This window comes from Mandrillus leucophaeus, unplaced genomic scaffold, assembly GCF_000951045.1.
Source record: "Mandrillus leucophaeus isolate KB7577 unplaced genomic scaffold, Mleu.le_1.0 Scaffold187, whole genome shotgun sequence".
NCBI lineage: Eukaryota > Metazoa > Chordata > Mammalia > Primates > Cercopithecidae > Mandrillus > Mandrillus leucophaeus.
The window spans coordinates 3,840,309-3,867,914 of NW_012101887.1; the positions used below are offsets into that span (position 1 = coordinate 3,840,309).

The following is a 27,606-nucleotide window of genomic DNA, read 5'->3' on the forward strand; positions in this document are numbered from 1 at the left end:
CCCTCTCCAAAATGTCAGCACCAAAATGACTCTATCTTATGCTGATCAGAGATGCTTATGGTTCATATGAAAAATGCAGAATGACATTCTATATATTAAAACTTGTATTTTTATCTGTATTCATTTTTGGTTCTTTTTTCTCCAAATTATATATTTGCTAACATAAAAATAAAATTGAATTGAGAAGCTGAGGATTTGACAGTAGGAAGGCCTTACTCTAAATGATATTCCAACTGCTTCCACCATAGAGTTTTTAAGAATTATCTTAAGTGTTTAGATAAAAAATTTTCCACTTGAAAAAAACACCTTTAGGTTTATATGGTAAAAACACCAACAAATATATTAAGCATGGCATAAGATACCTTCTTTGATCTGACTGTTGTTCCCATACTAGGCACTTCTCAAGGCTCTCCCCATTTGGCACTTCATGCACCCCTGCCAAAATGATACCACCAAATATACTATATTGCTTCTTATGTCTGTGCCTAGAAAGTTCTCCCTGATGTCATGTTCCTCCCCCTACCCCGAACCCCCACCCTCATTTGGTCTGTCTGTGCTGAGCCCATTATAAAACTGCAAGTTTGTCTTTCTGTTTAGAATTATACTTATCCAGAGAAAGGACTACACATTAAAAAATATTTTGCAACCATACCATATGGCACGGCGGTTGGAACACAGAGACATCAACGAATGAATTACTTGTGCAGTTCAGAGATTATAATTCTTTTTCCTTTATCTCTATAAAGGAATGGGAGAAAATGAATGATTGTAAATATGTCTTAGCAGTCAAAGTTTATCTGGGGGAATGCACAGGCCTCTTTAGTCTCTTTTAGAGAGGTAGAAAGTTGTAGAATTAAGTTTATGGTAAAAGGATTTCATTAAGGCATTGTAATTTTGTCACTGATTTGAATTGCTATGCACTTATTAATAATTTACATTTCAGATTGCAGAGGAGGGATCAACCATTTCTTGTGTGGTTGAGAGAACCAGAGGAGCTCTGGATTATGTGCATGTATTTTACACCATCTCACAGATTGAAACTGATGGCATTAATTACCTTGTTGATGACTTTGCTAATGCCAGTGGAACTATCACATTCCTTCCTTGGCAGAGATCAGAGGTAAACCCTACCTTTTTTGTTCCTTTGAAAGCCTCCTGGAAAGCTTTCCCTGACATGTTTGTTCTGTAATTTCTTTGCAGCTTCTTGTTGTGTAAGCAATTTAAAATATTTAGATTGTTAGGTATACATCATGGTATAAAATATTTTTGTATTTATGCGAAAGAAAAATTAATAATTTTGAATAATGTGTGTTTCTGTTTTGTTTATGAATCCCAATATAATAAAAATTGTATAACTGAAAGATGTATTTCTATGGATTTTTTGTTATTACTGATGCACTGGGAACCCACAGAATTCTTTTATTATTATTATTATACTTTAAGTTCTAGGGTACATGTGCACAACGTGGAGGTTTGTTACATATGTATACATGTGTCATGTTGGTTTGCCGCATCCATCAACTTGTCATTTATATTAGGTATTTCTCCTAACGCTATCCTACAACAGGCCCCAGTGTGTGATGTTCCCCTCCCTGTGTCCATGTGTTCTCATTGTTAAACTCCCATTTGTGAGTGAGAACATGCAGTGTTTGGCTTTCTGTCCTTGTGATATTTTGCTGAGAATGATGGGAAATCACAGGAATTCTTTTTTTGTTTTTTTTTTTTTTGAGACAGAGTTTCACTCTTGTTGTGCAATGGCATGATCTCGGCTCACTGCAACCTCCGCCTCCTGGGTTCAAGTGATTTTCTTGCCACAGCCTCCCAAGTAGCTGGGATTACAGGCATGCGCCACCATGCCTGGCTAATTTTGTATTTTCAGTAGAGACGGGGTTTCTCCACGTTTCTCAGGCTGGTCTCAAACTCCTGACCTCAAGTGATCCGCCCGCCTCGGCCTCCCAAAATGCTGGGATTACGGGTGTGAGCCACCACGCCCAGCCCAGAATTCTTAATGGTAGTCTTCTAATCAGCCAGTGAGAAATTCTTATAACTGTAATCTCGTTTTATTTACATTAAACTTGGAGAGATGAGGGTTTTTTAAATATATATTTCAAGAGTAAAGGTGACCTCAGTTTCATAAAAAAAACTTTCCATGAACAAGAGTCACATGTCTGAATATATACTCCATAAATAAATGATACTTTTTATAAGTGAGATTGGGATGAGGCTTTCTCCTGTATCAGAATATTTAAGTATTGATCATGTTGGAATATGCATGTCAATATAATTTTTACATTAAAATATAAATCTCTCATAAGTCATCAGGGATACATAGCAAACTAAGTTAAGGTTTGTAAATAATAAGTAATTTTTGAGGACACTTTTGAGGGATTTAGAAGTTAGTTGGATTAAAAAAAAATTGAGGGAAAGTTTAAAATGTTAAGATCTAAAGAATAAAAGCTAAGGAAAAGTGACCAAATTTCTATAATTTGGTGGAATAAGGAAGCAAATTAAATAGTGTAACAGCAAAAGTTCCTTGATACTAGTCTGCGGACAGGCCCATGATAAAGGTTTTACTAGTACTTTACCATTGTTTTATAAATTAAATTTATATACATTTTGAAAGAGATAAGAGTTAATCAAATTTAGTAATTAAAACAGTTCTAAATGTTCCAGTCGAGTATCATATAAAGTATTTTGACTGGACATGGTGGTGTGCACCTGTAGCGTAAACTACTTGGGGGCTGAGGTGGAAGGATAACTTGGTCCTGGGAGGTTGAGGCTGCAGTGAGCTGTGATCACACCAGTGCACTCCAACCTGGGAAACAGAGCCAGACCTTGTCTCATATATATTTGATTACCTAAGTTAACAATTTCTTTTTCCCTTAGTTCATGAATTCTATGATTTAGGTAGTACATGTTATTTTTGCGCTTCTCTGAGCACATGTGTCATGTATTACTCCTTAATTTAAAATACGATTAAAATGTACATTAAAAGCCAAATTTAAGTTTGAACTCAGATCTAGTGAACCAAAATCTCTAGAAAAAGAACATTAAAAAAAAAAAAAACTCTCAAGGTGTTTTTAGGACCAATGATTCGTATTCTGGAGACTATATTTGGATTTAGAGTTTGTTTTCAGACAGTTGTCACTCTTTTCTGGGAGAAACCAGGAAGTCACCATTCTTACTTACATAGCCTCTCTATTTCTTACTCTCCATGTTAAGTGCCTCATCAGGCCTGCATCTTCTCTCTCTAGACAAATTTCAAATCTAACAATTTTTCCACATCTCTTTTGTTACTGTATTAGTTCAGAATTTTATCATTTCTGGTCAGTCACCTCCTAACTTATCCTCTTGCATCCTTTTTTGTTTTGTGCACTCTGTTTATTCTGCCATGGTACTTATTCTAAAGCAGAATGCTAATTTGGTCAGTCCTCTGCTTATGATTCTTCAATTTATCTCCACTTTCTATGGAATGAAGTCCAAGTGTTTTATGATAGCATAAAAGATCCCTATGATTTGGCTCCTGATTATTCATTCAGCCTCATGTTTTCCTCTTGACTGGTGATCTGATTGCAGATGCCGTGTTCTTTCATGTCTCCTTGCCTTTGTCAGTATTGTGTCTTTTGTTTGGAGTGTCCTTTCCCATTATTATTTACAACTGTAAGTGATCAATCAGAATTTGCTTCAAACACATCTGCTGTAAAACCTTACCAGGTAGAATTAGTTTCTTCATCACTTTATTTTGTACAGAACTCTATCATGATATTTTCGCATTGGGTTTTAAGTGATTTCCTATAGACCTGTCTCCTGTGATACATCAGGACTGGAGTCTAACCCCAGCATACTGCATATGTTGAAACTTGTTTGTTTGATTAATAAAGAAAGGAGAAATTGTTTTTTCACTTTAAATTTTGAGTTAAATTTTGAGGAGCGTGGCTGAGTTATTCCTATTCCTTTTATAACCTTTTTTGGATTAATTGCTTGTGCTGGACTCCTAAGGCCTATTATGAATCTACTTTCTAAAATACTGCTCCTGAGCACGTCAGGCACTCCTTAGGCAGACACTAGACACAGGTACATTGCCCTTGCTTCTTATCCTATCACATCTCATCATAGAACTTGTAGTTTCTTAATTGGGAAGTCTCTACCTGATGTTGGTAATACCATGGTCTTTGGTACAAAAAATATATGATATGATATTGGTAAATCAACATATCATATATGATGTGATATTGATGCATGTATATAGGCTACTGTCAGAAAATGCTACTGCTCCAGCACCTGCCTTAGTCTGTTGGGACTGTTATAACAACATACCTTAGACTGAGTAACTTATAAAGAACAAAAAGTTACTGCTCACAGTTTTGGAGACTGGGAAGTCTGAGAGCAGGGTGCCTGTAGATTCTGTGTCTGGTGAGGGCTTACTCTGCTTCAAAGATATGGTGCCTTCTCAATATGCCCTCCTCACGGTGGAAGGGGCGAACAAGCTCCCTCAACACTAATTCGTTCATGAGGGCTCTATCCTCAAGCCCTCAACACCTCCTGAAAACCCCACCTTTTAATAACACTACTTAGGGGATTAGATTTTAACATGGGAATTTGGGGGGCGGGAGGACAAGACATTCAGACTATAGCAGCACCCATTATTTTAAAGGAATTAATCTATTCAGACTTCTCTTTCTCTGTATATATTTGTATACACACATATGCACACACACATACAATGTTTTAATGTTTAAATTTATGCAGAAATAAGTCTTAAGTGGTTAACTTCATTTAAATATAATTTAGTTGCCTTTTGAATTTTCTTCTGGTAAGTAATTTCTAAATGCCTCACTGCTTAGTGCCTCTGGATATTTATATTTATAGGTTCTGAATATATATGTCCTTGATGATGATATTCCTGAACTTAATGAGTATTTCCGTGTGACGTTGGTTTCTGCAATTCCTGGAGATGGGAAGCTAGGCTCAACTCCTACCAGTGGTGCAAGCATAGATCCTGAAAAGGAAACGACCGATATCACCATCAAAGCTAGTGATCATCCATATGGTAACCTGCTCCTTTTGCAAGAAAAATCTTCTCTTCTCTGGGTGTACTTAGTTTTGTTAAGAACTTCTTAAGGCACTTTTTGCAAATGATAGAAGTAGAATGCCTTCGACCTCCTGATTTCTAAACTCTTTAACTTGTATGCTGCCATTTTGAGGGACATTGTTTATGAGAGAAAATATAAAGATCAGTTTCCATACTTCAATAATATATTTTGAAAAGTTTTTGCCCAATTATTAAAATGGAACAAATTATTTCTGTTCATAGCTATCACATTTCTTTATTAATTATCCTATGGTGATTTGTTAACACGTAAGTGAAAAACTTTGTAATTTATATTTTATTAAGCTTCAAGAAGTGAAGCTATCACTCTTTAATTTCTTTTTGTCTTATACTAAATAGTGACAATTTTTTTCTACTGGGGGACTATCACAGATGTCTGTCCTAGTAAATTGAGAATATTTTCTGTATTGAAAAATAGTATTTCTTCTACAGGAATGAATCAAGAACATCTGTTAAAAGGTTTGGGTAGAAATCTTGAGAGACTCTTCACCTTTAGTTTTCATAGTTAGGTTTTATTTGTTTGTTGATTTGTTTGTTTTCAAGTGTTGCAACTCCTTTAAGGTGCCACTTAACCTGTTTGTTCTAGAATGATTTCTGGAGATTCGAATAAAATATGAGTAAAAGTTAGAAAATATACATTTTAAAATGCTATCAATGTTCCTGCTATTGATGCTGCTGTGGGAAGAAAAGCTTTCTTTGAGTAGAGACATGGAAAATTAACAATTTAACTTTCATTATTCTGAAAGCTTATAAATATATTCGGTGTCAAAAGCATGTTAGTTAAATCTTTGCTAAAATATTTTCTAAATAAAGGCCCTCAGATTTTTGGCCTGGTGATCAAAATAATTGTGTAAGATCGCTTTAATTGAATAAGAAATTCTTGCACAATTCATTGGGAGAATGCCCTGGCCCCTTTGTCTCCACTAGGCTTGCTGCAGTTCTCCACAGGGCTGCCTCCTCAGCCTGAGGACACAATGACCCTGCCTGCAAGCAGTGTTCCACATATCACCGTGCAGGAGGAAGATGGAGAAATCAAGTTATTGGTCATCCGTGCACAGGGACTTCTGGGAAGGGTGACTGCGGAATTTAGAACAGTGTCCTTGACAGCATTCAGTCCTGAGGATTACCAGGTAATTCACTGAGTCCTTTTGAAGTTGTATTTGCACTTGTAAAACAGACATAATCCTTCTCTGGAAAGGATTTACACTGTACCTGGAACATGGTGACTCATGCCCGTAATCCTAGCGCTTTGAGAGGCCAAGGTGAGAGGATTGCTTGAGGCCAAGAGTTGTTGACCAGCATGGGCAACGTAGCAAGTCACTTTCTCTACAAAAACAGAAAAAAAAAAAAAATTAGCTGGGTGTGGTGGTGCATACCTGTTGTCCTAGCTACTCTGGCGGCTGAGGTAGGAGGATTGCTTGAGCCTAGGAGTTCAAGGCTGCAGTGAGTTATGATCCCATCACTGAGCTCCAGCGTTGGTGACATTGTGAGACTCTGTCTCTAAAAAATAAAATAAGAGAAAGAAAAAAAGAAATAATCTACTTTATCTAATTGGAGAATATTTATTTAGAATTTATGTTGAACACTATTCATACACACTGAAGTGTTTTCAATTTTGTGTTTTACTTGTCTTCTTAGTATTTATAATAATTTGGGATATAACAAACATTCTGATTTTACAAATTTGTATACAGAATGATTGTAGTCTGCTTGTATACAGAATGATTGTAATCTAACGGATCAATCTTTTATATTTCAGAATGTTGCTGGCACATTAGAATTTCAACCAGGAGAAAGATATAAATACATTTCTGTAAACATCACTGATAATTCTATTCCTGAACTGGAAAAATCTTTTAAAGTTGAGTTGTTAAATTTGGAAGGAGGAGGTAAGGCTGGTGATGCAAAAATATTAAATATTTGCTTGTCTCCCCATGCTGATGACAGTAGATTCCTTTAGGGAAGTATGTTCCTTTGAATTAATCTTACTTAAATAAATGAATAAATTATTAGTTTTTTGAGAAGGCAGCCTGAAAGTTAATAATTGCTTAAGATACATGATAATGTATAGCATAATATATGTGGTAATATAATCTATATGAATCATTTTTGATAATTCCTTTCTTGGTAAAAAGAAAATCCTCCTGTTTACATACACTTTTAGTATTAGTCTTATAAATTAATATTCAACTCATAGTTTTACATAGATATACTTTCGCTATGAAGTTTGGTTAATTCTGAGTAATATCTCTGTTTATTATATGGACAGCATATTTGTGCTGTTTTTTTTACCTGCTTATTATTACCCACTGATATTTTACTAGAAGAGATATACTTTTAGAATGAAATGTGTAAGTGTACTAAGTCACCAAATTACAGGTTTCATTCATGGTAGGTTCCCGTAAGATCATCTCTCTCTTTTCCGTTTTTTGCTATAGCTCTGCTAGGTCAATCTACAGATATAACACTGTAAAATCTAGTCCTTTTGGATGATCTATTATCAGTTGATTATTAATAAAAGAAGTCAACAATGCCTTAACTTCAGTTCTGCTTTTCAGAAAGCTCTGATTATCAAGGGTTATTGGAATCAAACTTATTTCATGACAAAACTCATCTGTACTAAGTGAGGCTATTGATAATATGTATCCCAATTAGATGCAATACTTCTTTGCAAAAGTGTTAATGTGTTTATCAGGTGCTACTGGGAGTGTTATGGAATACGTACGATATGCATTGTATTACCTTTATAAGTACAAGAAATTGAGAGATGATATGGTGTTCATCAGAACAGTCCCTTTCATTACAAAACCTGGTATCATTATCTCATTATTATTATTTATTATTTTGATGAAGAAAGCTATAGTATATAAGCCATCCAAAGGAAAAATTGGTATGACTGAGATATTAAAATTGTCTTTATATATAAAGTCGGTATTTGGGGTAAATATGCAAAAATTTTTCTTTCCTATGTTCCCAAATCTCAGGTGAGAGCAAGGAGACCAAGCCAGTATTTGGGAGCAGGGAAATGGTTAAGCAGTGTTGAGCTTGGTTGAATGCATAAAACAGTAGAAATGCGCTGTCTAGTAGGTGGCATATAAAAATACCAGCTTTTCTTGTCTTCCAGAGACAAGTCTTTGCATCTCCAAATCACTATTTGCATTACTAAAAAGGTTACTATAAAATATTTGAAAAGTTGCCCTTTGTATCCCTTATAGCTAAAAATCCTTATGTAACAGAAAGAGAAAATGTTAGTCACCATTAGCTAATACTGATTAGTAATTGTACATGAGATGTTATTGAGATGATACAAATACTTGTGATTATATGACCACTTATAGTGATACTTGTTGTATTATTGAGAAACTTCTCCCCATATCTCTAGAATATACATTGTTATATATTAATTGGACTTGAATACTCACTAGAAAACCAACCTTGCAGTTTCGTAGGAAGCAATAGTGGCAGAGATCTGATTTATCCCTCAGTGAGTTGGGATTGGAGGAAAAGGAATTTATACAATGACCTCTGCTCCTGGACTCATATGTAGGGACTGTCTAACATGTCAAGTAGCTTATAGAGCTAAATTCTTTGGAGAGTCAAGGACTTATTTCATGCTTTTTAACTATAAAACTGATGAAACTGATGATTCTACATAAGGTAGCCACAACCTGAATAGACATCTTACGCTAGCCAAAGTATATATGGTGTTGAACTTCTTTTTTTATGACTTCTGGATAATGTGGGAGCAAAGCCATGTACCAGATATTTGCTGGAAATCCATTTTGCCTTTTGGATCTGTGTGATGACTTCAGGTTCCTCGTGCCATACATTCTCATGTCTGGTATATCCCAGTCTTATTGACAGGCAAAAACACGGGGCAAAAGGATAAGAGAGGGCAGATCTTAAACTAGCATGTCAATCAAGGATATTGGTAGAAACATATATGTATGGATGTGGCTTTGCTATTTTTACTCTCCCTTTCTTCTATTGTTATCATCACTGCCCTTCCTATCTTCTTTGTTTGCAAACATTTGGTAAAATAATGGTTGGGGTACAAGATGTATTAGAGGGGAAGGTATAACCATTTTCTCTTTATTATTGCTGAAGTACTTTATATTTTATATTTTTATAATATTATTTATTTTCCATTATTTTATTTGATCTTTACAACTCTTTAGTCCATTTCATGCTGCTGTAACACAATACCACAGACTGGGCAATGTATAAGCAATAGAAGTTTACATGGCTCGTGGTTCTCAAGGCTGGAAAGTCCAATATTGGGGGACCGCATCTTGTAGGGCATTCTTGATACATCATAATGTAGTGGAAGGCTCCACATGGTCAGAGAATGCATATGAGAGGGCAAGAGAGGGCTGAACTTGCTTTTACAAGAAATCCATCCTTGCAATAATGAACCCACTCCTGGGATAGCAACATTAATTTATTCATGAGGGCAGAGGTGTCATGACCTGATCACCCCTTAAAGTTCCCAATTCTCAACATGGTTGCATTTATGATTAAATTTCCAACATGTGAACTTTGGGGAACACATTCAAACCATAGCAACAACATATCTATAAAAGACAGCACCTTTCATAGGTGAGGAGACTGAGATACCAAGAAGTTTTGTGACTTGCTGAAATTTTTACAGCTGGCATCTTTCACAACCAGGAAAGCAGAATTTTTAGATGGCTTGTCTAGGACCCTTTCCACAGTGCCGGTGGCCAGAGGGTGATCAAGTTTGAGAATGGTAAATAATTGTGGTGGGGATTTGAATGTGTGGATAGAAGGAAAGGCTAGATGCATTTCCCAATATTGAACTGGTTGTTGCAAATGGTGAGATGGTTATCATAGGCATATTAGGCCTAAGCGTATGATTACATAATCAGATAAATATATTTTAAATATCTAAGATATTAGAAAATAATTTACATTGCTGCAAAAAAAGTGAAAATTTAAAAATAATACTAGATTGGCAGAAATGGGAAGTAACAATTACAGTCTACATGGAGTATTTCATGAAACTGTGAATGAAATTTTGATAATTTGATAGCTTGACTGGTGCTATAATTTTGCTATTTAAAATGATCCGTTTCCTGTGGAAGAAAGCGTGTTATTGGGTTAATACTACTGCATTTTCCTCTTTGCTTGATATGTTTTAAGACCTCTCAGTTTTCTCATTGTGTCAATGTGTGTTGTGTGGGTTGTGTCTCTGTGTCTCCTTGTGAAGTAGCTGAACTCTTTAGGGTTGATGGAAGTGGTAGTGGTGATGGGGACATGGAATTCCTCCTTCCAACTATTCACAAACATGGTAAGCAGCTTTTCTAAGGTCCTTTACTATTATACGTTTTTATTTTAACTTCTCGTTTTAGAGACAATACTGACCACTTATTGACACCTACTATGTGTAGGTCCTTTACATATTTTGTCTCATTAACTGTCACAGCAACTTATGAAGTATAATTTACTTCATGTTGTAGTCACCCAGCTAGAAAGGGATCAAGTCAGAATCACATCCTTGTCTGCTTCCAAAACCCAGACTCTCCTTCCTGTATGAACGTAATGCAGTTTCCTGATTCTAATTGTGATGGAAATTTCACTTGAATGTCATTGGTAAAAATGATTGTTTGGAAACATTTTACATAGCGTCAAATACCTAAAAAGAGGTCAATAGAAAATTTGTATTTTCATTTTAAATACATCACACTTATTCTCTGTACAAAAAGAACTATGAATTGTTATATGTAAAATTTAATCAAAACAAATGGGGAGTAATCCCAGCACTTTGGGAGGCCAAGGCGGGCTGATCTCCTGAGCTCAGGAGTTCAAGACCAGCCTGACCAACATAATGAAACCCTGTTTCTACTAAAAATACAAAAATTAGCCAGGTGTGGTGGCATGTACCTGTAATACCAGTTATTCGGGAGGCTGAGGCAAAAGAATCTCTGGAACCCAGGAGGCGGAGGTTGAGTGAACCAAGATTGCATCACTGCACTCCAGGCTGGGTGGCAGAGCAAGACTCTGTTCTCAAAGAAAAAAAAAAAAGAAAGAAAAAAACAAATGGGAAAAAGAAATTAGGAAGAAAATAAATGGAAGGATAGTTGGCAATTAATGAGGGTGATATTGAAAAGAGGATGCCTTTTGAAGTAGATTTATATACAAACATGATTCAGCTTTTTACCTCAAATATTTTTTCATATGTGAAAAGCATACTTAGAATATTTGTTTCTTGAAGAAGATCATTTTCTAATCCTCAAATCCTTCTTTTTTCACAATGTCAGATTTTATGTTTTAGTGTCAGAACTCAATGATTTCACCCCCTTCATTCCTATCTTCCATCAATGCCTAATGCAACCTCTGTAGTTAATTACTCTATTACTTTTAGAATTGTTCATTTTCTAGTCTGCAGACATTAATGCAACATAAAATTTGAACAGTCTTTTTAGGAAAAAATTAAATGCTGCTTTAGATCTTGGCATCTTTTTAGCTGCATAATGGGACTATTTAGGATCAGGAGAGAGAGATTTATAGCATCATCCCATGATGAAAAAATAGGCCTAGAATTCATGCACATTGGAAACCAAGAATCTGTTCAGCCAGAATGACTAAAATCATAGGGAAACTACTTATTATTTCATGAAGGTAAGAGTCATTTTGGCTCAAGTTCTTTTGAGGTCAGCAAAGGTCGTGGGAGACCTTCCTCATATACTCAGTGTGGAAGAATGTTCTCTTTCATAGAGAAGAAAAAGAAAAACAAGTTTTCCTTATTCATCTCCAAGTGCTTATGCAGCACTTGTACATCACGTTGGTGCCAAAGTAGAGAAAGGTCATAAAAGCATGAATATGTGTGGCACCCATTTGTGTCTGCCTTTCTTTCTAAAACAAATTAGAATGTACTCAATGAATGTACGGACTCTTTTCAAAAAGTTGTTCCTTGGCTTTTCCTTTGGTTTGTAAATTACTCATTAACATTTTCTTTTTTTCTATTTGTTGGAACTTGTTCATGCAGCCAGTCGAGGAGTGGCTTCCCAAATTCTAGTGACAATTGCAGCCTCTGACCATGCTCATGGCGTATTTGAATTTAGCCCTGAGTCACTCTTTGTCAGTGGAACTGAACCAGAAGATGGGTCTAGCACTGTTATATTAAACGTGAGTACCTTTTCTTCCTTCATTCCTAGATATTTTCTGTTGTTTTAAAAACTGTACTATGTTATGAAAGTGTGTTTTATGTTTTCCTTTTTTTGTGTAGGCCGAGGGGAATGAGCCTGTTGGCACAGGCAATACAAATTGGTGATCGAACAGTGATTTGGCATTTATTTTTGTCTTTAGTGTTGCACATGGAGTCATTGTTTAATTCTGAGGATCCTTGACCCTTTAAGGAATATAATGGAGCTGTACTACAAGTATTTATCTTACATAGATTTTTGTGTTTGTTCAGATGGGCTGTGGTAACAAACATCTGTAAAATATCAATGGCTGATACAAGAAAGATTTGTTTTTGTTTTTCTTTCTTTTTTTTTTTCTTTTTTGGAGACGGAGTTTCACTCTTGTTGCCCAGTGGAGTGCAATGGCGCGATCTCAGCTCACCACAACCTGCACCTCCTGGGTTCAAGCGATTCTCCTGCCTTAGCCTCCCAAGTAGCAGGGATTACAGGCATGCACCACCACGCCCGGCTGATTTTGTATTTTTAGTAGAGACAGGGTTTCTCCATGTTGGTCATGCTGGTCTAAAACTCCCAACCTCAGGTGATCCACTCGCCTTGGCCTCTCAAAGTGCTGGAAAAGATTTGTTTTTCATTCACAGTATGTATATGTCCAACTTAAGTTAGCAAGGGGCTCTGATTATTAGACACTTTAGGTACCACGGCTATATCTCAGCAGGTGCTTTTATCTTCTTGGTGGAGGGAAATGTGGATGTGAAGAACAGCATACCAGCTCTTATAGCTTCTTTCTGGAAGTGATTTACGTCATTTCTACTTAACTTCCTTGGTCAAAGCAGATCTCCTGGCTGTGCCTAATGTCAGTGGATGAAGTGCAGTCCTATCCTGTCTCTCTCCCATAAGGAAAGACAATCTAAAACATGCGTGAACTGGCAATAATAATAACTCTATATGCTATATGTGTGTGTTTGAATGGCTACTCTACTTTGTTCCAGTAGAAATTAAGAAGGATTCGTTGTTCAGTGACTCACAGCGACTAGCTACTTGCTCAGCTTCCATATGAATAATGAAGAAATATCACTCAAACAAACCCTTCTGTACTACTATGGCAGATTTTCAATAAACTATTGTGCGATAAATTGAACAACCTTAGAAAGGATAACTAATGACTCAGGAAAGATTTTTAAAAAGCCTTAAGGGAAAGGATCAACTTTTATAAAATTACTGTCTCTAATTTCATTTTGATGTAACCATCATATTTCAAGAACAAATAAAAATTACTCTTAGTTGGGATTTACTTGGATACATTTTTAAGCTTTTCATTGTTAACATATAAATTTTTAGACTTTTCATTGTTAACATATTATTGACAGAAGCATATCTTCCTTCTTAAATGTATTTTCTTATACTTTTGGTCAAATATGTTTTTTGGTGAGTTTGTTTGCATAATATATTGAAGATAAAAGTAAATGTGATTTGTTTTAAAATGAGTTTTACAGCTCACTTTTCAGAAAACACCATTTATATATAACTTGCAATGAAATATATACCATTTTTGCAGCGATTGTGAAAACTTTTATGAGTGTGCCTAAATGTAATTCATTGTTAATCACATTTGATTTGTTGGGGATAAAATAAAAGATACACAAAAGATAGTTATAATTTGAATAGAAGCTACATTTTTTCGTCAATGTATACTTTCACGCAACAATCGCTTTGAAATTTTTATTTCAACTGTTTTTTATGTATTTTTTTTTAAGAGATAGAGTCTTGCTGTGTTTTCCAGACTGAAGTGTGGTGGCACCATCATAGCTGACTGTAACCTTGAAGTCCTGGGCTTCAGTAACCCTCCTGTCTCTGTCTCCTGAATAATTGGGACTATAGGCATGTGCCACTGCACTCGGCACAGTCACTTTTTAAATATCCTCCATTTATAAGACTCTCTGTGGGCCTTAAAAGATGAATAGTATATGACCCCTGCCTGCAGCAGTCTTGTAGTCTGGAGAAGAACTTATATAAAATAAAATTGTGCTGCTATCATTAGTGTATTTGTAAGCCTCTAAGTAACTGGCTTTAATCTCTCTTTTAATAGATTTTAATATTAAATATTTTGTAGGTTATAAGACATCATGGAACTCTGTCTCCAGTGACTTTGCATTGGAACATAGACTCTGATCCTGATGGTGATCTTGCCTTCACCTCTGGCAACATCACATTTGAGATTGGGCAGACCAGCGCCAATATCACTGTGGAGATATTGCCTGACGAAGACCCAGAACTGGATAAGGCATTCTCTGTGTCAATCCTCAGTGTTTCCAGTGGTTCTTTGGGAGCTCATGTTAATGCCACATTAACAGTTTTGGCTAGTGATGATCCACATGGGGTATTCATTTTTTCTGAGAAAAACAGACCTGTTAAAGTCGAGGAAGCAACCCAGAACATCACACTATCAATAATAAGGTTGAAAGGCCTCATGGGAAAAGTCCTTGTCTCATATGCAACACTAGATGATATGGAAAAACCACCTTATTTTCCACCTAATTTAGCGAGAGCAACTCAAGGAAGAGACTATATACCAGCTTCTGGATTTGCTCTTTTTCGAGCTAATCAGAGTGAGGCAACAATAGCTATTTCAATTTTGGATGATGATGAGCCAGAAAGGTCCGAATCTGTCTTTATCGAACTACTCAACTCTACTTTAATGGCAAAAGTACAGAGTCGTTCAAGTAAGTATCCCTTAGTGTGTTATTATTAGTCATCAGAATCCTGAAACAATCAATTTTAAATTTTATTTAATAGAGAATTCTATAAAAAAATAGTAAACTCTAACTTTGAAAGTGTCCTCTTTCAACAGTTTACCTGTAAGGCAACTGGAAGCCAGACACATTTTTCCTTCGAGATTATGTTTTAAAAGTCAGTAGAAAGTAGGACGAGAACTTTAAAATTATCTAGCACACTCTATTATGACAGGGTTGATGTAGTCTTGAGGCTGACTCTGATTTCTGGATGAGTGGATTCGTCCACTGGGGTTGCTGTAACAAACTGCCATAAACTGGTTGGCTTAGAAACAACAGAAATTTTTCCTTATAGTTCTGGAGACTGGGAAGTGCCACGATTAAGGTGCCAGCAGATTCAGTGTCTGGTGAGAGTCTGCTTCCTGGGTCTTGTGGAGGGTTGAGGGGTCTCTGTCTCTCTCAGGCCTCTTTTACATGGGCACTGACCCTGTTTACAAGGGTCTCACCTCCTTAACCTAATCACTTTCAAGGGCTCCACCTTTTAATACTATCACCACAGGGATTAGGATTCAAACATATGAATTTTGAGGTAGGAGGACTTCAGACCATAGGAACAAAGTAGTTCAGTGACAATATTAATTAAGGATGGGCAGTGCAGAACAGGTTTGTCAGGGAAGAAAGCCAAGCGGTTAAAGAGGCAGTAATTTAGAGTATGATGATTTGCGGCTGGTTTTTGAGGTCAAGGAACTAGTTTCCTTCTCAGTCTTGTAACTGAAATGCTGTTTTGTTTTAATTGCATAGTGAACTAATTAGAAGAGCATCATTCTGTAGATTTCATCGTTATCTGTTGCAATATTATGTAAAGTGATGATTAATTATACTCTAATGATTTTTTCCTTTTTGATAACTTTTCAACACATATTAAAATATTTCTGTAGGTAACTGTTCTTTTGTTATAAATTCTGTAATAAAAATTTCTCTAGAATGTAAGCTACAATAGAGCAGGGACATTCCATTTAGTTTATTTTTGAATCCTGAATGTCTAGATTAATGCTGGTGCATATTAAACAATACATATTCTTAAATATAAATAGTAGGGCCAGGCGCGGTGGCTCACGCCTGTCATCCTAGCACTTTGGGAGGCCGAGGCAGGTGGATTGCCTGAGCTCAGGAGTTCCAGACCAGCCTGGGCAACATGGTGAAACCCCGGCTCTACTAAAATACAAAAGAAATTAGCTGGGCATGGCAGCGTGTGCCTGTGGTCCCAACTACTCGGGAGGCTGAGGCGGGAGAATTGCTTGAACTCAGGAGGTGGAGGTTGTGGTGAGCCGAGATGGCATCACTGCGCTCCAGCACTCCAGCCTGGGTGATAGAGTGAGACTCCATCTCTATAAATAAATAAATTAGTTAAATAAATAGTAGAGGGAAAACCCCAAATGAGAGTCCTGTTTGGCTGATGCAATCTTGCTGAGATTTCTTGATGACTTTTGGCCAGTTCTTAGAATTTTGATAGCTTTCTGTGTTCTATTTGGATCTTCTGTCTTTCAGTTCCAAATTCTCCACGTCTTGGGCCTAAGGTAGAAACTGTTGCACAACTAATTATCATTGCCAATGATGATGCATTTGGAACTCTTCAGCTCTCAGCGCCAATTGTCCGAGTGGCAGAAAATCATGTTGGACCCATTATCAATGTGACTAGAACAGGAGGAACATTTGCAGATGTCTCTGTGAAATTTAAAGCTGTGCCAATAACTGCAATCGCTGGTAAGAAAAGAAATCTAAAAAGCAGTACCTACAGAGGGACATATGCACAGAGGGATATGTATCCTTGATTAACAAAACCTCTCGAAGTTGCAATTAGGATAATCAACTAGAAAACTAGAAATACTCTTTTTTTTTTTTTTTTTTTGAGACGGAGTCTTGCTCTGTCACCCAGGCTGGAGTGCAGTGGCGCGATCTCGGCTCACTGCAAGCTCCGCCTCCCGGGTTTACGCCGTTCTCCTGCCTCAGCCTCCCCAGTAGCTGGAACTACAGGCGCCCGCCACCACGCCCGGCTAGTTTTTTTGTATTTTTAGTAGAGACGGGGTTTCACCGTGGTCTCGATCTCCTGACCTTGTGATCCGCCCTCCTCGGCCTCCCAAAGTGCTGGGATTACAGGCATGAGCCACCGCGCCCGGCCTGAAAACTAGAAATACTCTTGTGTCTTTTTCAAGGGACAAATCTAGAGTCTTTTTTTTTTGTTTGATTTTTTGTTTTTTGTTTGTTTTTGAGATGGAGTCTCGCTTGATTTTACAATTTTGTTTTGTTTTGTTTTGTTTTGAGATTGAGTCTTGCTATGTCACCTAGGCTGGAGTGCAGTGGTGTGACCTCGGCTCACTACAACGTTCACCTCCCGGATTCAAGCGATTCTCCTGCCTCAGCCTTCCGGGTAGCTGGGACTACAGGCGTGTGCCACCATGCCCACCTAATTTTTGTATTTTTAGTAGAGATGGGGTTTTACCATGTTGGCCAGGATGGTCTCGATCTGTGACCTCATGATCCGCCCACCTCGGCCTCCCAAAGTGCTGGTAGAGTTTTTATATATTTATGACATTAAACTTGTAGATGTAGCAAAAAGTTTTGGCTAAATTATCTATGAATTTAAAAGGTCGATATGCACAAATCAGTGAAAAGTAAACTGAGGAAAACACTGGTTTTCTCTGAGTGTACTCCTCGTTTTTGAAAGGGATTCACTTGTAAATGACTACTGAGGAATGCAGGGAAAATGGGCAGCTTCATGCTTTCAGTGCTTGGCAACAGCCTTGTCTCTGGATCCCTTCATCTTGCTTGCTTATTTATTTGTGAAGAGCAAGGAAGAGGCAATAGTTAGTATTAACTATTTCATGTATAAAAAATGACATCATTGCCAGATGTATGTATTAGAAGACTGCCTACTTTGATAGTTCTGTCCCAGCATCCAGAGGGAGACTTGACTGAGAACTATTCAATTAGAATCTTTCTAGTGTGCTCTCAGAGGAACAGGAATGTGAGTGGGTGGGATACTGTGCTTGATTTTAAAAAATAAATCATCTGGACATAATACTTGCTTGAAAAGACAATAAACCAGGCCCATCTAATACCTAACTGGTGTAGGCTGGGGTAGCTCCTAGGAGTACCTGGCTGCCTGTAGAGGGCCTCACACACTGACAGATGGTGGGGTTTGGTCAGTGTTCTAAGAAATTAGCTCTCAGTCTTCACACGGAGCACCCCTCCTTTCCCCACCCACTATTTTTTCGTCCTGCCATCCTGAGCAGTACTGTGTAGCAGCTTTCAATCTATGCAAGAAAGTCTTTTCATGTCCAGCTGCATCATTGATGATGCTAGCGTTCCCCTATCTGTGCAATGGTGTAATTTATCTCTCCAGTGACATTACAATTCTAGTTCTGTTCTTTCTTCTAAAAGTACACCTTTTTTTCTTGTAGTTAAGAGGGGCTATCTTGTAATGAATGATTCTCTCTCTATTTATATGTATAAATAGACCAAATATGTATACATCTTTCTCAAAGTGAAGGAATGAACTTGAACACCCCTAGGAAGTCTTTTTCATTGTTTTGTGATATTATCAAACCCATTTTTCTACTGAGAGGCATAAAAGTCTTCTTGCTTAGAATGAATGTAGTCAATATCCTCAAAAAAGTATTTCCAAGTAGATCCATAAAGTTTGATACCTAACAGTTTTTCCCTAGTATATGGAATGTTTGTGATCACATTTTAGAAGCCTTAGCGTTTTACTTTTGGTCTTTTCAGGTGAAGATTATAGTATAGCTTCATCAGATGTGGTCTTGCTAGAAGGGGAAACCAGTAAAGCTGTGCCAATATATATCATTAATGATATCTATCCTGAACTGGAAGAATCTTTTCTTGTGCAACTGCTGAATGAAACAACGGGAGGAGCCAGACTAGGGGCTTTGACAGAGGCAGTCATTATTATTGAGGCCTCTGATGACCCCTATGGATTATTTGGTATGAAGACTAATTTGTGTCTCTCTTTGACTTGTCTGTATGCATAGATCATAGATAATGATCTTTTCTTTACTTTTAGAGACTCAGAATTGATCTGATCATGTTTTCTTTCTTAACTGCTGTTACTGACATTAAGACATCTGTGCACAGTCATTGGCAGTGGTTAGTGATTGTTTCAAAAAGAAATTAAATCAGTATTTTAGCATATATGGAAAAGTCACAGACTATTGGCTTTAGAGTGTGACCTGGCTCCTATATGTGTTTTGTGAGTCTTAGGCAATTCTTTAGAGAAATAATTTAATTTATAGAAATTCACACAAAAATTTGGATTTCTGGGCTTTCTTGATAAATAGGAAATCTGGCAATATCAAGTTCCCTTTCCTGCATAACGTTAGTCATGGGAACTAAATAGTAATTGCCCCTCTGGAGCAGGCTTGCACTGTGCAATCAGCTTCTGTGCTCACTGGACCTGTCACTCATGTCTGGTATAGACTTGAGCCCTATGGGCTTTGTGGTTTCTACTTCTATCACAGTGAAAACTAATTTGAAAATTTTGGCAGGGCAGACCAATTTGTATCACAGCATGTTACTCTGGTTTTTGTGGGTTATAGCTACTTAGATTGCTTAGGGGTAAAGAGAATCCACTATAGAATGGTGCTTGGTTAACTGTTATCTCTGTTTCACTTTGTATTTGAAGTGAACTCTGCTCTGTCTACCCTTCAGGTTTTCAGATTACTAACCTTATTGTAGAGGAACCTGAGTTTAACTCAGTGAAGGTAAACCTGCCAATAATTCGAAATTCTGGGACACTCGGCAATGTTACTGTTCAGTGGGTTGCCACCATTAATGGACAGCTTGCTACTGGCGACCTGCGAGTTGTCTCAGGTAATGTGACCTTTGCCCCTGGGGAAACCATTCAAACCTTGTTGTTAGAGGTCCTGGCTGACGACGTTCCGGAGATTGAAGAGGTGAGAGGAATGGCTAGTATAGAATGACACTGTAAATCGTACCTTATCTATAGTGACTAGAACAGATGGCCATTGTGACATTTTGGAGAGGATGTCAAATAAATTATTCCTGCAAGAATGTTCAAACTATGCTAGTGTGAAAGTGATCCTTACAATTGACAAAAGCAGGAATATTCTAGAAATAGATTGTGTACATATGCCGGTTTACTACTATAAGACTTTTTTGTACAATTACATTGCATTGTTCAACATTTTGGTTAAAAGGTTAAATAACACACACACACACACACACACACACACACACATATATATATCTGTCATAATTTATAATACATTTGTTCTGTATAAACTCTTTTTTCTTTTTTTTTTTTTTTTGAGATGAAGTTTTGCACTTGTCACCCAGGCTGGAGGCAGTGGCACAATCTCGGCTCACTGCAACCTATGCTTCCCGGGTTTAAGGGATTCTCCTGCCTCAGCATTCCAAGTAGTTGGGATTACAGGAGCACACCACCATGCCTGGCTAATTTTTGTATTTTTAGTAGAGACGGAGTTTCACTTTTTTGGCTAGGCTGGTCTTGAACTCCTGACCTCAGGTGATCCACCTGCCTCGGCCTCCCAAAGTGCTGTGATTGCAGGCATGAGCCAATGCACCTGGCCTGTTCTGTATAAACTCTTAACTTATTTTATACTCCCTTTTGGCTTGGGTGTGAGCCAGTCAATCTTAAGTATTACTGTGTTTTTTCTTTCATTCATTCATTCATTCATTCATTCATTCATTCACTTATTCTTCAACCATTGTTGAGAATTAACTATATGAAAAATACTGTGCGAAATATATCTTCCTGATATTTCCTTTTCATGATGAAGCAGGAAGGTACAGTATCAGTGGAAAAGTTAATCACTAACATATTGGCTGAAGATAATTTTATTATATGAAATTCAAGTATTATTAATATTTACATATCATAAAATTACTTTGGATAGCATTTATTCTTTAATAGCATAAAATTTTATAGAAGTTCATAAAATTTATTTTGAATGCTAATTGTGCCATTTTTCACTTCTAAAATACTAGATATTCATTAGCACATAAACATTTCTGTTTTTGTCTCTGTAAATTTAGGTGGCATTACAGTATGTTTTTGTTTTAAATTTTGTCAAATAGTTTTATTTAAGATAATGTGGGAAGTAAAGCATAGTGTATTAACTCTCCATTAAAATGTATATTTCAGATTTTTTTAAAAAGGGTATAGGATGTAAAAGTCCTATTATTGAAATGGTAAACATAAACAGGGATATTAAAATTGAGTCACATGATTATATAACGATATTAAGGGGTTTAAACAGCCTGTATGTCCTATATATAACTAGGTTCTATTATTAAATGTTGATGATGGGTTATTCTGTTACATGCTGGGTTTGTAAGTGTAATTGGGGGAGTTTCTTTTAGTCCATTTGTATTTCATTCCATTTTGTTCTTGTACTTGTATGTATATGTTTGATTTTTTTCCCTTGAATCATTTTTATTCTAATTTCAGAACTGTGATGCTGTTAAGGAAGTTTTCACTGTATTTTTAGGTTATCCAAGTGCAACTAACTGATGCCTCTGGTGGAGGTACTATTGGGTTAGATCGAATTGCAAATATTATTATTCCTGCCAATGATAATCCCTATGGTGCAGTAGCCTTTGTTCAGAAGGTTTATCGTGTTCAAGAGCCTCTGGAAAGAAGTTCCTGTGCTAACATAACTGTCAGGCGAAGGTATATGAGATAGCTACTTGCATCTGTGGGAGTGATGAGAGTTGTGGGGTGGTGGGGAAGGATCCCTTGCACAGCTATATCATTTAGGTTTTGCGGGTTTTTTCCTATGCCATAAATTATTTTATAGGTTATTTTTATGTGTTAATTGAATTATGCTTATTAGTATAAAGGGCCTTTCATTTATCATACCAATTGTTAGTGAAATGGGTAATAAATTTTATATCACTGAGCTCTCTAACCCCAGAAATGCATTGCTTTAATCTGTAATTTGTTACAATTAGTACTTAAATATAACTGGCTTCTAAATTAAAGAACATTTGTATGATGTATGAAGGAGTTGATTTCCAGGTCTGTTTTTTCTCGCTTTTTTTTTTTTTTTTTTTTGGTGAGGCAGCATTGGGCTCACTGAGATCCTTCAGAAATAGAAAACAGGATCTTGGGAAATTGTGACAAGTACAGTCAGCCCTCTGGTATCCACAGGGGATTGATTGCAGGGTCCTTGGATATAACAAAATCCTTGGATGCTCCCCTTATATAAAGTGATGTAAAATATAAAATTTGCATATAACTTATGCACAGCCACCCATATACTTTAAATCATCTCTAGATTACTTATAATACCTAATACAATGTAAATGCTATGTAAATAGTTGCTATACTGGACTGGTTTTTCAAGTTTGTATTTAAAAAATTTTTTTTTCTGAATATTTTTGATCTGCGGTCTTGAATCCACAGATGTAGAACCTGTGGATACAGAGGGCTGACTGTTACTACATTTCCTCAAAATGTAATCATGTTTGTTATCATTGTTACTTTGTTTCAGTTAAGTATAGCAATAAAAATTAACTTTGTAATTTTGTTTTGAAATCCTGATTTTGCATACCTTGGAAAATATTTTCATAGCTTGATTAAAAATAAGTGTTGTTTGATTGAAAATTAGCAAGGTTTCCTTACAGGAGAAAACAAAATGTTGGGAGACAAGTGTAATTAAGAAACAGGGTTGTGTTTGTACTACGACTTTAAACATTTAAAAAAAAAAATTGAAAACCACAATCAGCATTCCTCTTCTCTATGTGTAATTGCTTTGAGTGCTTAACCTGTCTTTTAATTGTCACTCCACATTTTAGCGGAGGGCACTTTGGTCAGCTGTTGTTGTTCTACAGTACTTCCGACATTGATGTAGTGGCTCTGGCAATGGAGGAAGGTCAAGATTTACTGTCCTACTATGAATCACCAATTCAAGGGGTGCCTGACCCATTTTGGAGAACTTGGGTGAATGTCTCTGTCGGGGGGGAGCCCCAGTATACCTGTGCCACTTTGTGCCTTAAAGAACAAGCTTGCTCAGCGTTTTCATTTTTCAGTGCTTCTGAGGGTCCCCAGTGTGTCTGGATGACATCATGGATCAGCCCAGCTGTCAACAGTTCAGACTTTTGGACCTACAGGAAAAACATGACCAGGGTAGCATCTCTTTTTAGTGGTCAGGCTGTGGCTGGGAGTGACTATGAGCCTGTGACAAGGCAATGGGCCATAATGCAGGAAGGTGATGAATTCGCAAATCTCACAGTGTCTGTTCTTCCTGATGATTTCCCAGAGATGGATGAGAGTTTTCTGATTTCTCTCCTTGAAGTTCACCTCATGAACATTTCAACCAGTTTGAAAAATCAGCCAACCATAGGCCAGCCAAATACTTCCACAGTTGTCATAGCACTGAATGGTGATGCCTTTGGAGTGTTTGTGATCTACAGTATTAGTCCCAATACTTCCGAAGATGGCTTATTTGTTGAAGTTCAGGAGCAGCCCCAAACCTTGGTGGAGATGATGATACACAGGACAGGGGGCAGCTTAGGTCAAGTGGCAGTCGAATGGCGTGTTGTTGGTGGAACGGCTACTGAAGGTTTAGATTTTATAGGTGCTGGAGAGATTCTGACCTTTGCTGAAGGTGAGTGATGGTTCTAAATGAATTTCAGTTGCCACTGGTAAAGTCATCATAGTCCATTTTTATGATAAAATTTATAAGAATTCTTACTGTGTACATTCTTGTTAATATAGAAAAATGTAGTTTGGCTTTAGAAAAAAATAGAAGTTAATTGGCTTGTTAATGGTTGGCATGACAATACATAGCCTGACATGACTGTACATATATATCTTTTTAGTTTAAAAAACAGATTTTCTGGGAATATGTGAATTTTATCCCTTTATGTTTGATAGTAGTGTCTTTAACAAAGCATGGAGGAAACTACTAGGCAAGTTCTGATTTTGTAAGGGAACTTTTAATAATGACCCATGTACCTACAACCATACATGTTGGTAAGAAGCAGTGGTAGCTAGGAAAATGAGTATTAATTGATAAACATTTTCATATGCACTAGACAAATCAGGAAATATCATCAGTGAAAATTATTTGTAAATAAAAGTAGCATAAACTTTGGTGACTGCATTTATATTACATTAATCCCAGTGATCAATTTATAATACTGTTCCTACACTTGCGATCAGTACTGTGAATTTTCATAAACAATATAATGATATTTTACATGACCAGCTAATTAGAATTAGGATCAGATTGAGTGGTTCTTTTTCAGGACTGGTTGACTTCTGTGCTATTTAAAATTGGGAAAGTTAGTATGTTTAAAATAGTTTTCTTTGGGTGTGGGAAAGGTATCTTTACTGAGATTATTGATTAAATCCTCATTTGGGCAATTATATATTCCATATAATTTTAAAACATAGTGCTTTTCTGATTGAAAAAGTAATGTATATTATAAAAACTTCAGAATATACAACAAAATGAAGGAAAGAAACTTTATTCATAATTCCGTATTTTAGAACAATCCATTGTATTTGTTTAACTTTTTAAGGCATATACTTTTTTTTTGGAAACTAATTAGAGGTCATGGTACGCATATAATATGCTTTTTGAAACATATAATAATCATTATGTTTTACAGTAAATTTTTAAAATTGTATAAAATATTTTTATTATGGTTATTTTCTAGTCAGTGATTTGAGGATTTAGTGGGATATGATATGCTTGATGGAAGATGGGAACAGGTTAGTAATTGGTAACTTCTATTTCAAAAGGAATAATGAAAATGTAATGAGGAGGGCGTGGGAATGAAAATATAAAGTTAGATTTTCCAGTGGTTTTGTTAACTACAAAGAAAATTATATATAAAGAAATAGCATTATATAAATTACTATTACCATGAATCGTAATCTTAGCATCACACAAAATGGACTCTATTTTATAGCTATTGCTAAGTTAGATTCTTAGATAGTGCAGACTGTCTTAAAGCAATCTTGACACTGCTGTATTGATGAAAATGCACCAGGGTCACAAAAGAGAGAACATGCATTTAATCTCCTTTCTCCTTTTTCCTGCCTTGTCTTTTCTCACTCTTTCATTCTCCCTCCAGAAAGTGGTGAGAAAATAAATAGGGGACACCTTAGACTGAACAACAGAAACAGTATTGGATTTAGGGACATTCTGTGGTGCCCTATCTACTAGATCAAATTGCAAAGTAGATTGCTTGGACTTTGTGGCTGTCACTTGTCCCTTTGAGTTCCTCTTTTGTTTTCTTCCTTCATTGCACTACTTCCTGGAAACTGGTACTTGATGCTGTTATCTCATCTAGTTACCCAAAGATGCATCTCATTCAGGCTGGTTCTTTTGCTCAGAATTTGACATCCCTTTTTAGTTCCTCATTTTGACCAGCATTCTGTAAGTGTTCCTGGTTTTTCAGGAGGGTATTGTGTTGAATATCTGATTAAAATTGTCACAGTAATGCCAGAATGAGAATGAGACCCCACTCTCCTAAAGGGAGTTGTTTCTAAACAGAAGATACCTTTGAAGCTCTTTTCCTAGCTAGGTGTCTGTTCTTGGCTAAAATCCAGGAAGTAAAGCCATGATTCTTTGAAACAATTCTACCTTTTGACTTTCCCATAATTGAAAATGTCCTTCTCCCCAATCTGTCTTCATTAATGAAATTTTGCAGTGTTCGGTGTGTGAAAAGATATATATATAATATATATGTATATAAAATCATCAAAATTTGCTTATATTGCCCATGATATGGAGCTGTTATAATTCACTCATATTTTTACTTAACTTTTAAAACTAAAAATTATTTTAGGCCTTTCTGAGTTCTCTATGTTGGTGATTTTGTTACTTTGGTTTTTATTCCATTGGTGTCTTTATAGGTGAAACCAAAAAGACAGTCATTTTAACCATCTTGGATGACTCTGAACCAGAGGATGACGAAAGCATCATAGTTAGCTTGGTGTACACTGAAGGTGGAAGCAGAATTTTGCCAAGCTCCGACACCATTAGAGTGAACATTTTGGCCAATGACAATGTGGCAGGAATTGTTAGCTTTACGACAGCTTCCAGATCTGTCATAGGTCATGAAGGTGGGTTCCTTTTTTTGTTAAGCATATTAATTTTCTTTTCCATGGATGTCATTTTTTGTCTAGTTCTTTAAAACTTCTGATATTTTTCCCTTTCATTATTTTGTTGAACTGTGTGTGTGTTAATCTGCAAAGAACTTCTTTGGGAGAAGGCTTTGTAATGAACTATTTAGCCAGATTTAGGAGCCTTGCAAACCAATTCCATGTTCTAGCTTGCCATTCTCTACTGGTATGACTTTAAGAAAGTTAAACCTGGAATGCTTAGTTTTCCCATCTGTTAAATGATACAAAATATTACTTACTTCATAGGTTTCTTTGTGAGGATTAACTGAGGTAATAAATATAAAATGCTTAGCATAGTTCCTGGAAAGTATAGCGTATGCCCAAGGGTAGCCGTTGGTATCAAACAGTGAAACATTGGCAGCCGGTTAAAAACAAGTAATAGTTTGTAATCAGTGAATATCTTAGCCTGGATTTTACATTGTGTTTGTATATTTTATGAACAAAGTGCCAAGCTAGAAAACCTTATAAAATGTCTTCCTTAAAAAACAATAATTTTCTTGAATTCTTACTTAATGTTTTATATCACATGTAGGGTTTTACACAGAGGGGCTAATTTTTGTGTGTTTAAAATATAACAGTGTTTTTGTCTGTTTAAGCCTGTTTTGTGGTAAAATAGGTATTGATAGCCTGTGTTTCATTACTTAGTTTATATCTGGAATTAAAAAAATAATTTTACCTTGAATAGTTAGTAAATGAAAAGAATATAGATTAGGTACTTGGACATCTATTTAATAGATGAGAAAACAAATTGAGACACAGAGAGATTAAAAGACTTGACAATGTCAGACAGTTAGTGGCTGTGCTAGAAACAGAATGTATTTTACTGTATTACCTTTTCTTTTTCCCTCACTGTACTTCCAACTTGCAAGTTTATTTATCCATGCAAATATTCGAGCCATTTTCAGTACTCTACTTTTATTAATGGTTTGGAGTTGCATGTTGTCATAACAGTAATTAGTAAAAGTGACTAACAAATTCCATAAATCTAACTTAAAGACAGATCAACTATCAAAAAGTTATTTGTAACATAATACAAAGTTACTGCAGGAATAGTTAATAATAATGACAACAGTAACACTTATGGAGTGTTTTCTGTGTGCCAGACACTCCACCTTCATTATTTCACTTAACAACAGTACTATGAAATAGGTATAATCGTATACACCAGATTTTCACTCAAGGAAACTGAATTTGAGAGAGACTAAATAGCAACAATTATTCAGTGGTAGTGCTTAGGCCCAGCTGTGTCAAATCCAAAGCCCATGCTCTATAGGGCACCTAGTGAGGAGAGAATTTATTTTGCTTGAACTTGTGTCTTCTGTGGAACCTGACAATGCAGGGACTTTTGGTAAATATTTGAAGTTATTTGAGTTGGAAGCAGAATGAATTTGAGTAGCAATG

General features: G+C 36.3%; 1 protein-coding gene across 1 annotated transcript in view; it reads left to right on the forward strand.

Moving 5' to 3' along the window:
- ADGRV1 (adhesion G protein-coupled receptor V1) overlaps positions 1-27,606 on the forward strand; it is a 596,733-nt gene that overhangs the window by 96,473 nt on the left and 472,654 nt on the right. The window contains exons 22-34 of the mRNA XM_011978020.1: positions 944-1,120; positions 4,870-5,050; positions 6,038-6,240; positions 6,870-6,999; positions 10,341-10,421; positions 12,120-12,259; positions 14,387-14,996; positions 16,554-16,769; positions 18,792-19,007; positions 19,731-19,975; positions 21,554-21,735; positions 22,863-23,674; positions 25,936-26,145. Coding sequence (XP_011833410.1) covers positions 944-1,120; positions 4,870-5,050; positions 6,038-6,240; positions 6,870-6,999; positions 10,341-10,421; positions 12,120-12,259; positions 14,387-14,996; positions 16,554-16,769; positions 18,792-19,007; positions 19,731-19,975; positions 21,554-21,735; positions 22,863-23,674; positions 25,936-26,145 — 3,403 coding nt within the window. The remainder of the gene's footprint in view (positions 1-943; positions 1,121-4,869; positions 5,051-6,037; positions 6,241-6,869; positions 7,000-10,340; positions 10,422-12,119; positions 12,260-14,386; positions 14,997-16,553; positions 16,770-18,791; positions 19,008-19,730; positions 19,976-21,553; positions 21,736-22,862; positions 23,675-25,935; positions 26,146-27,606) is intronic.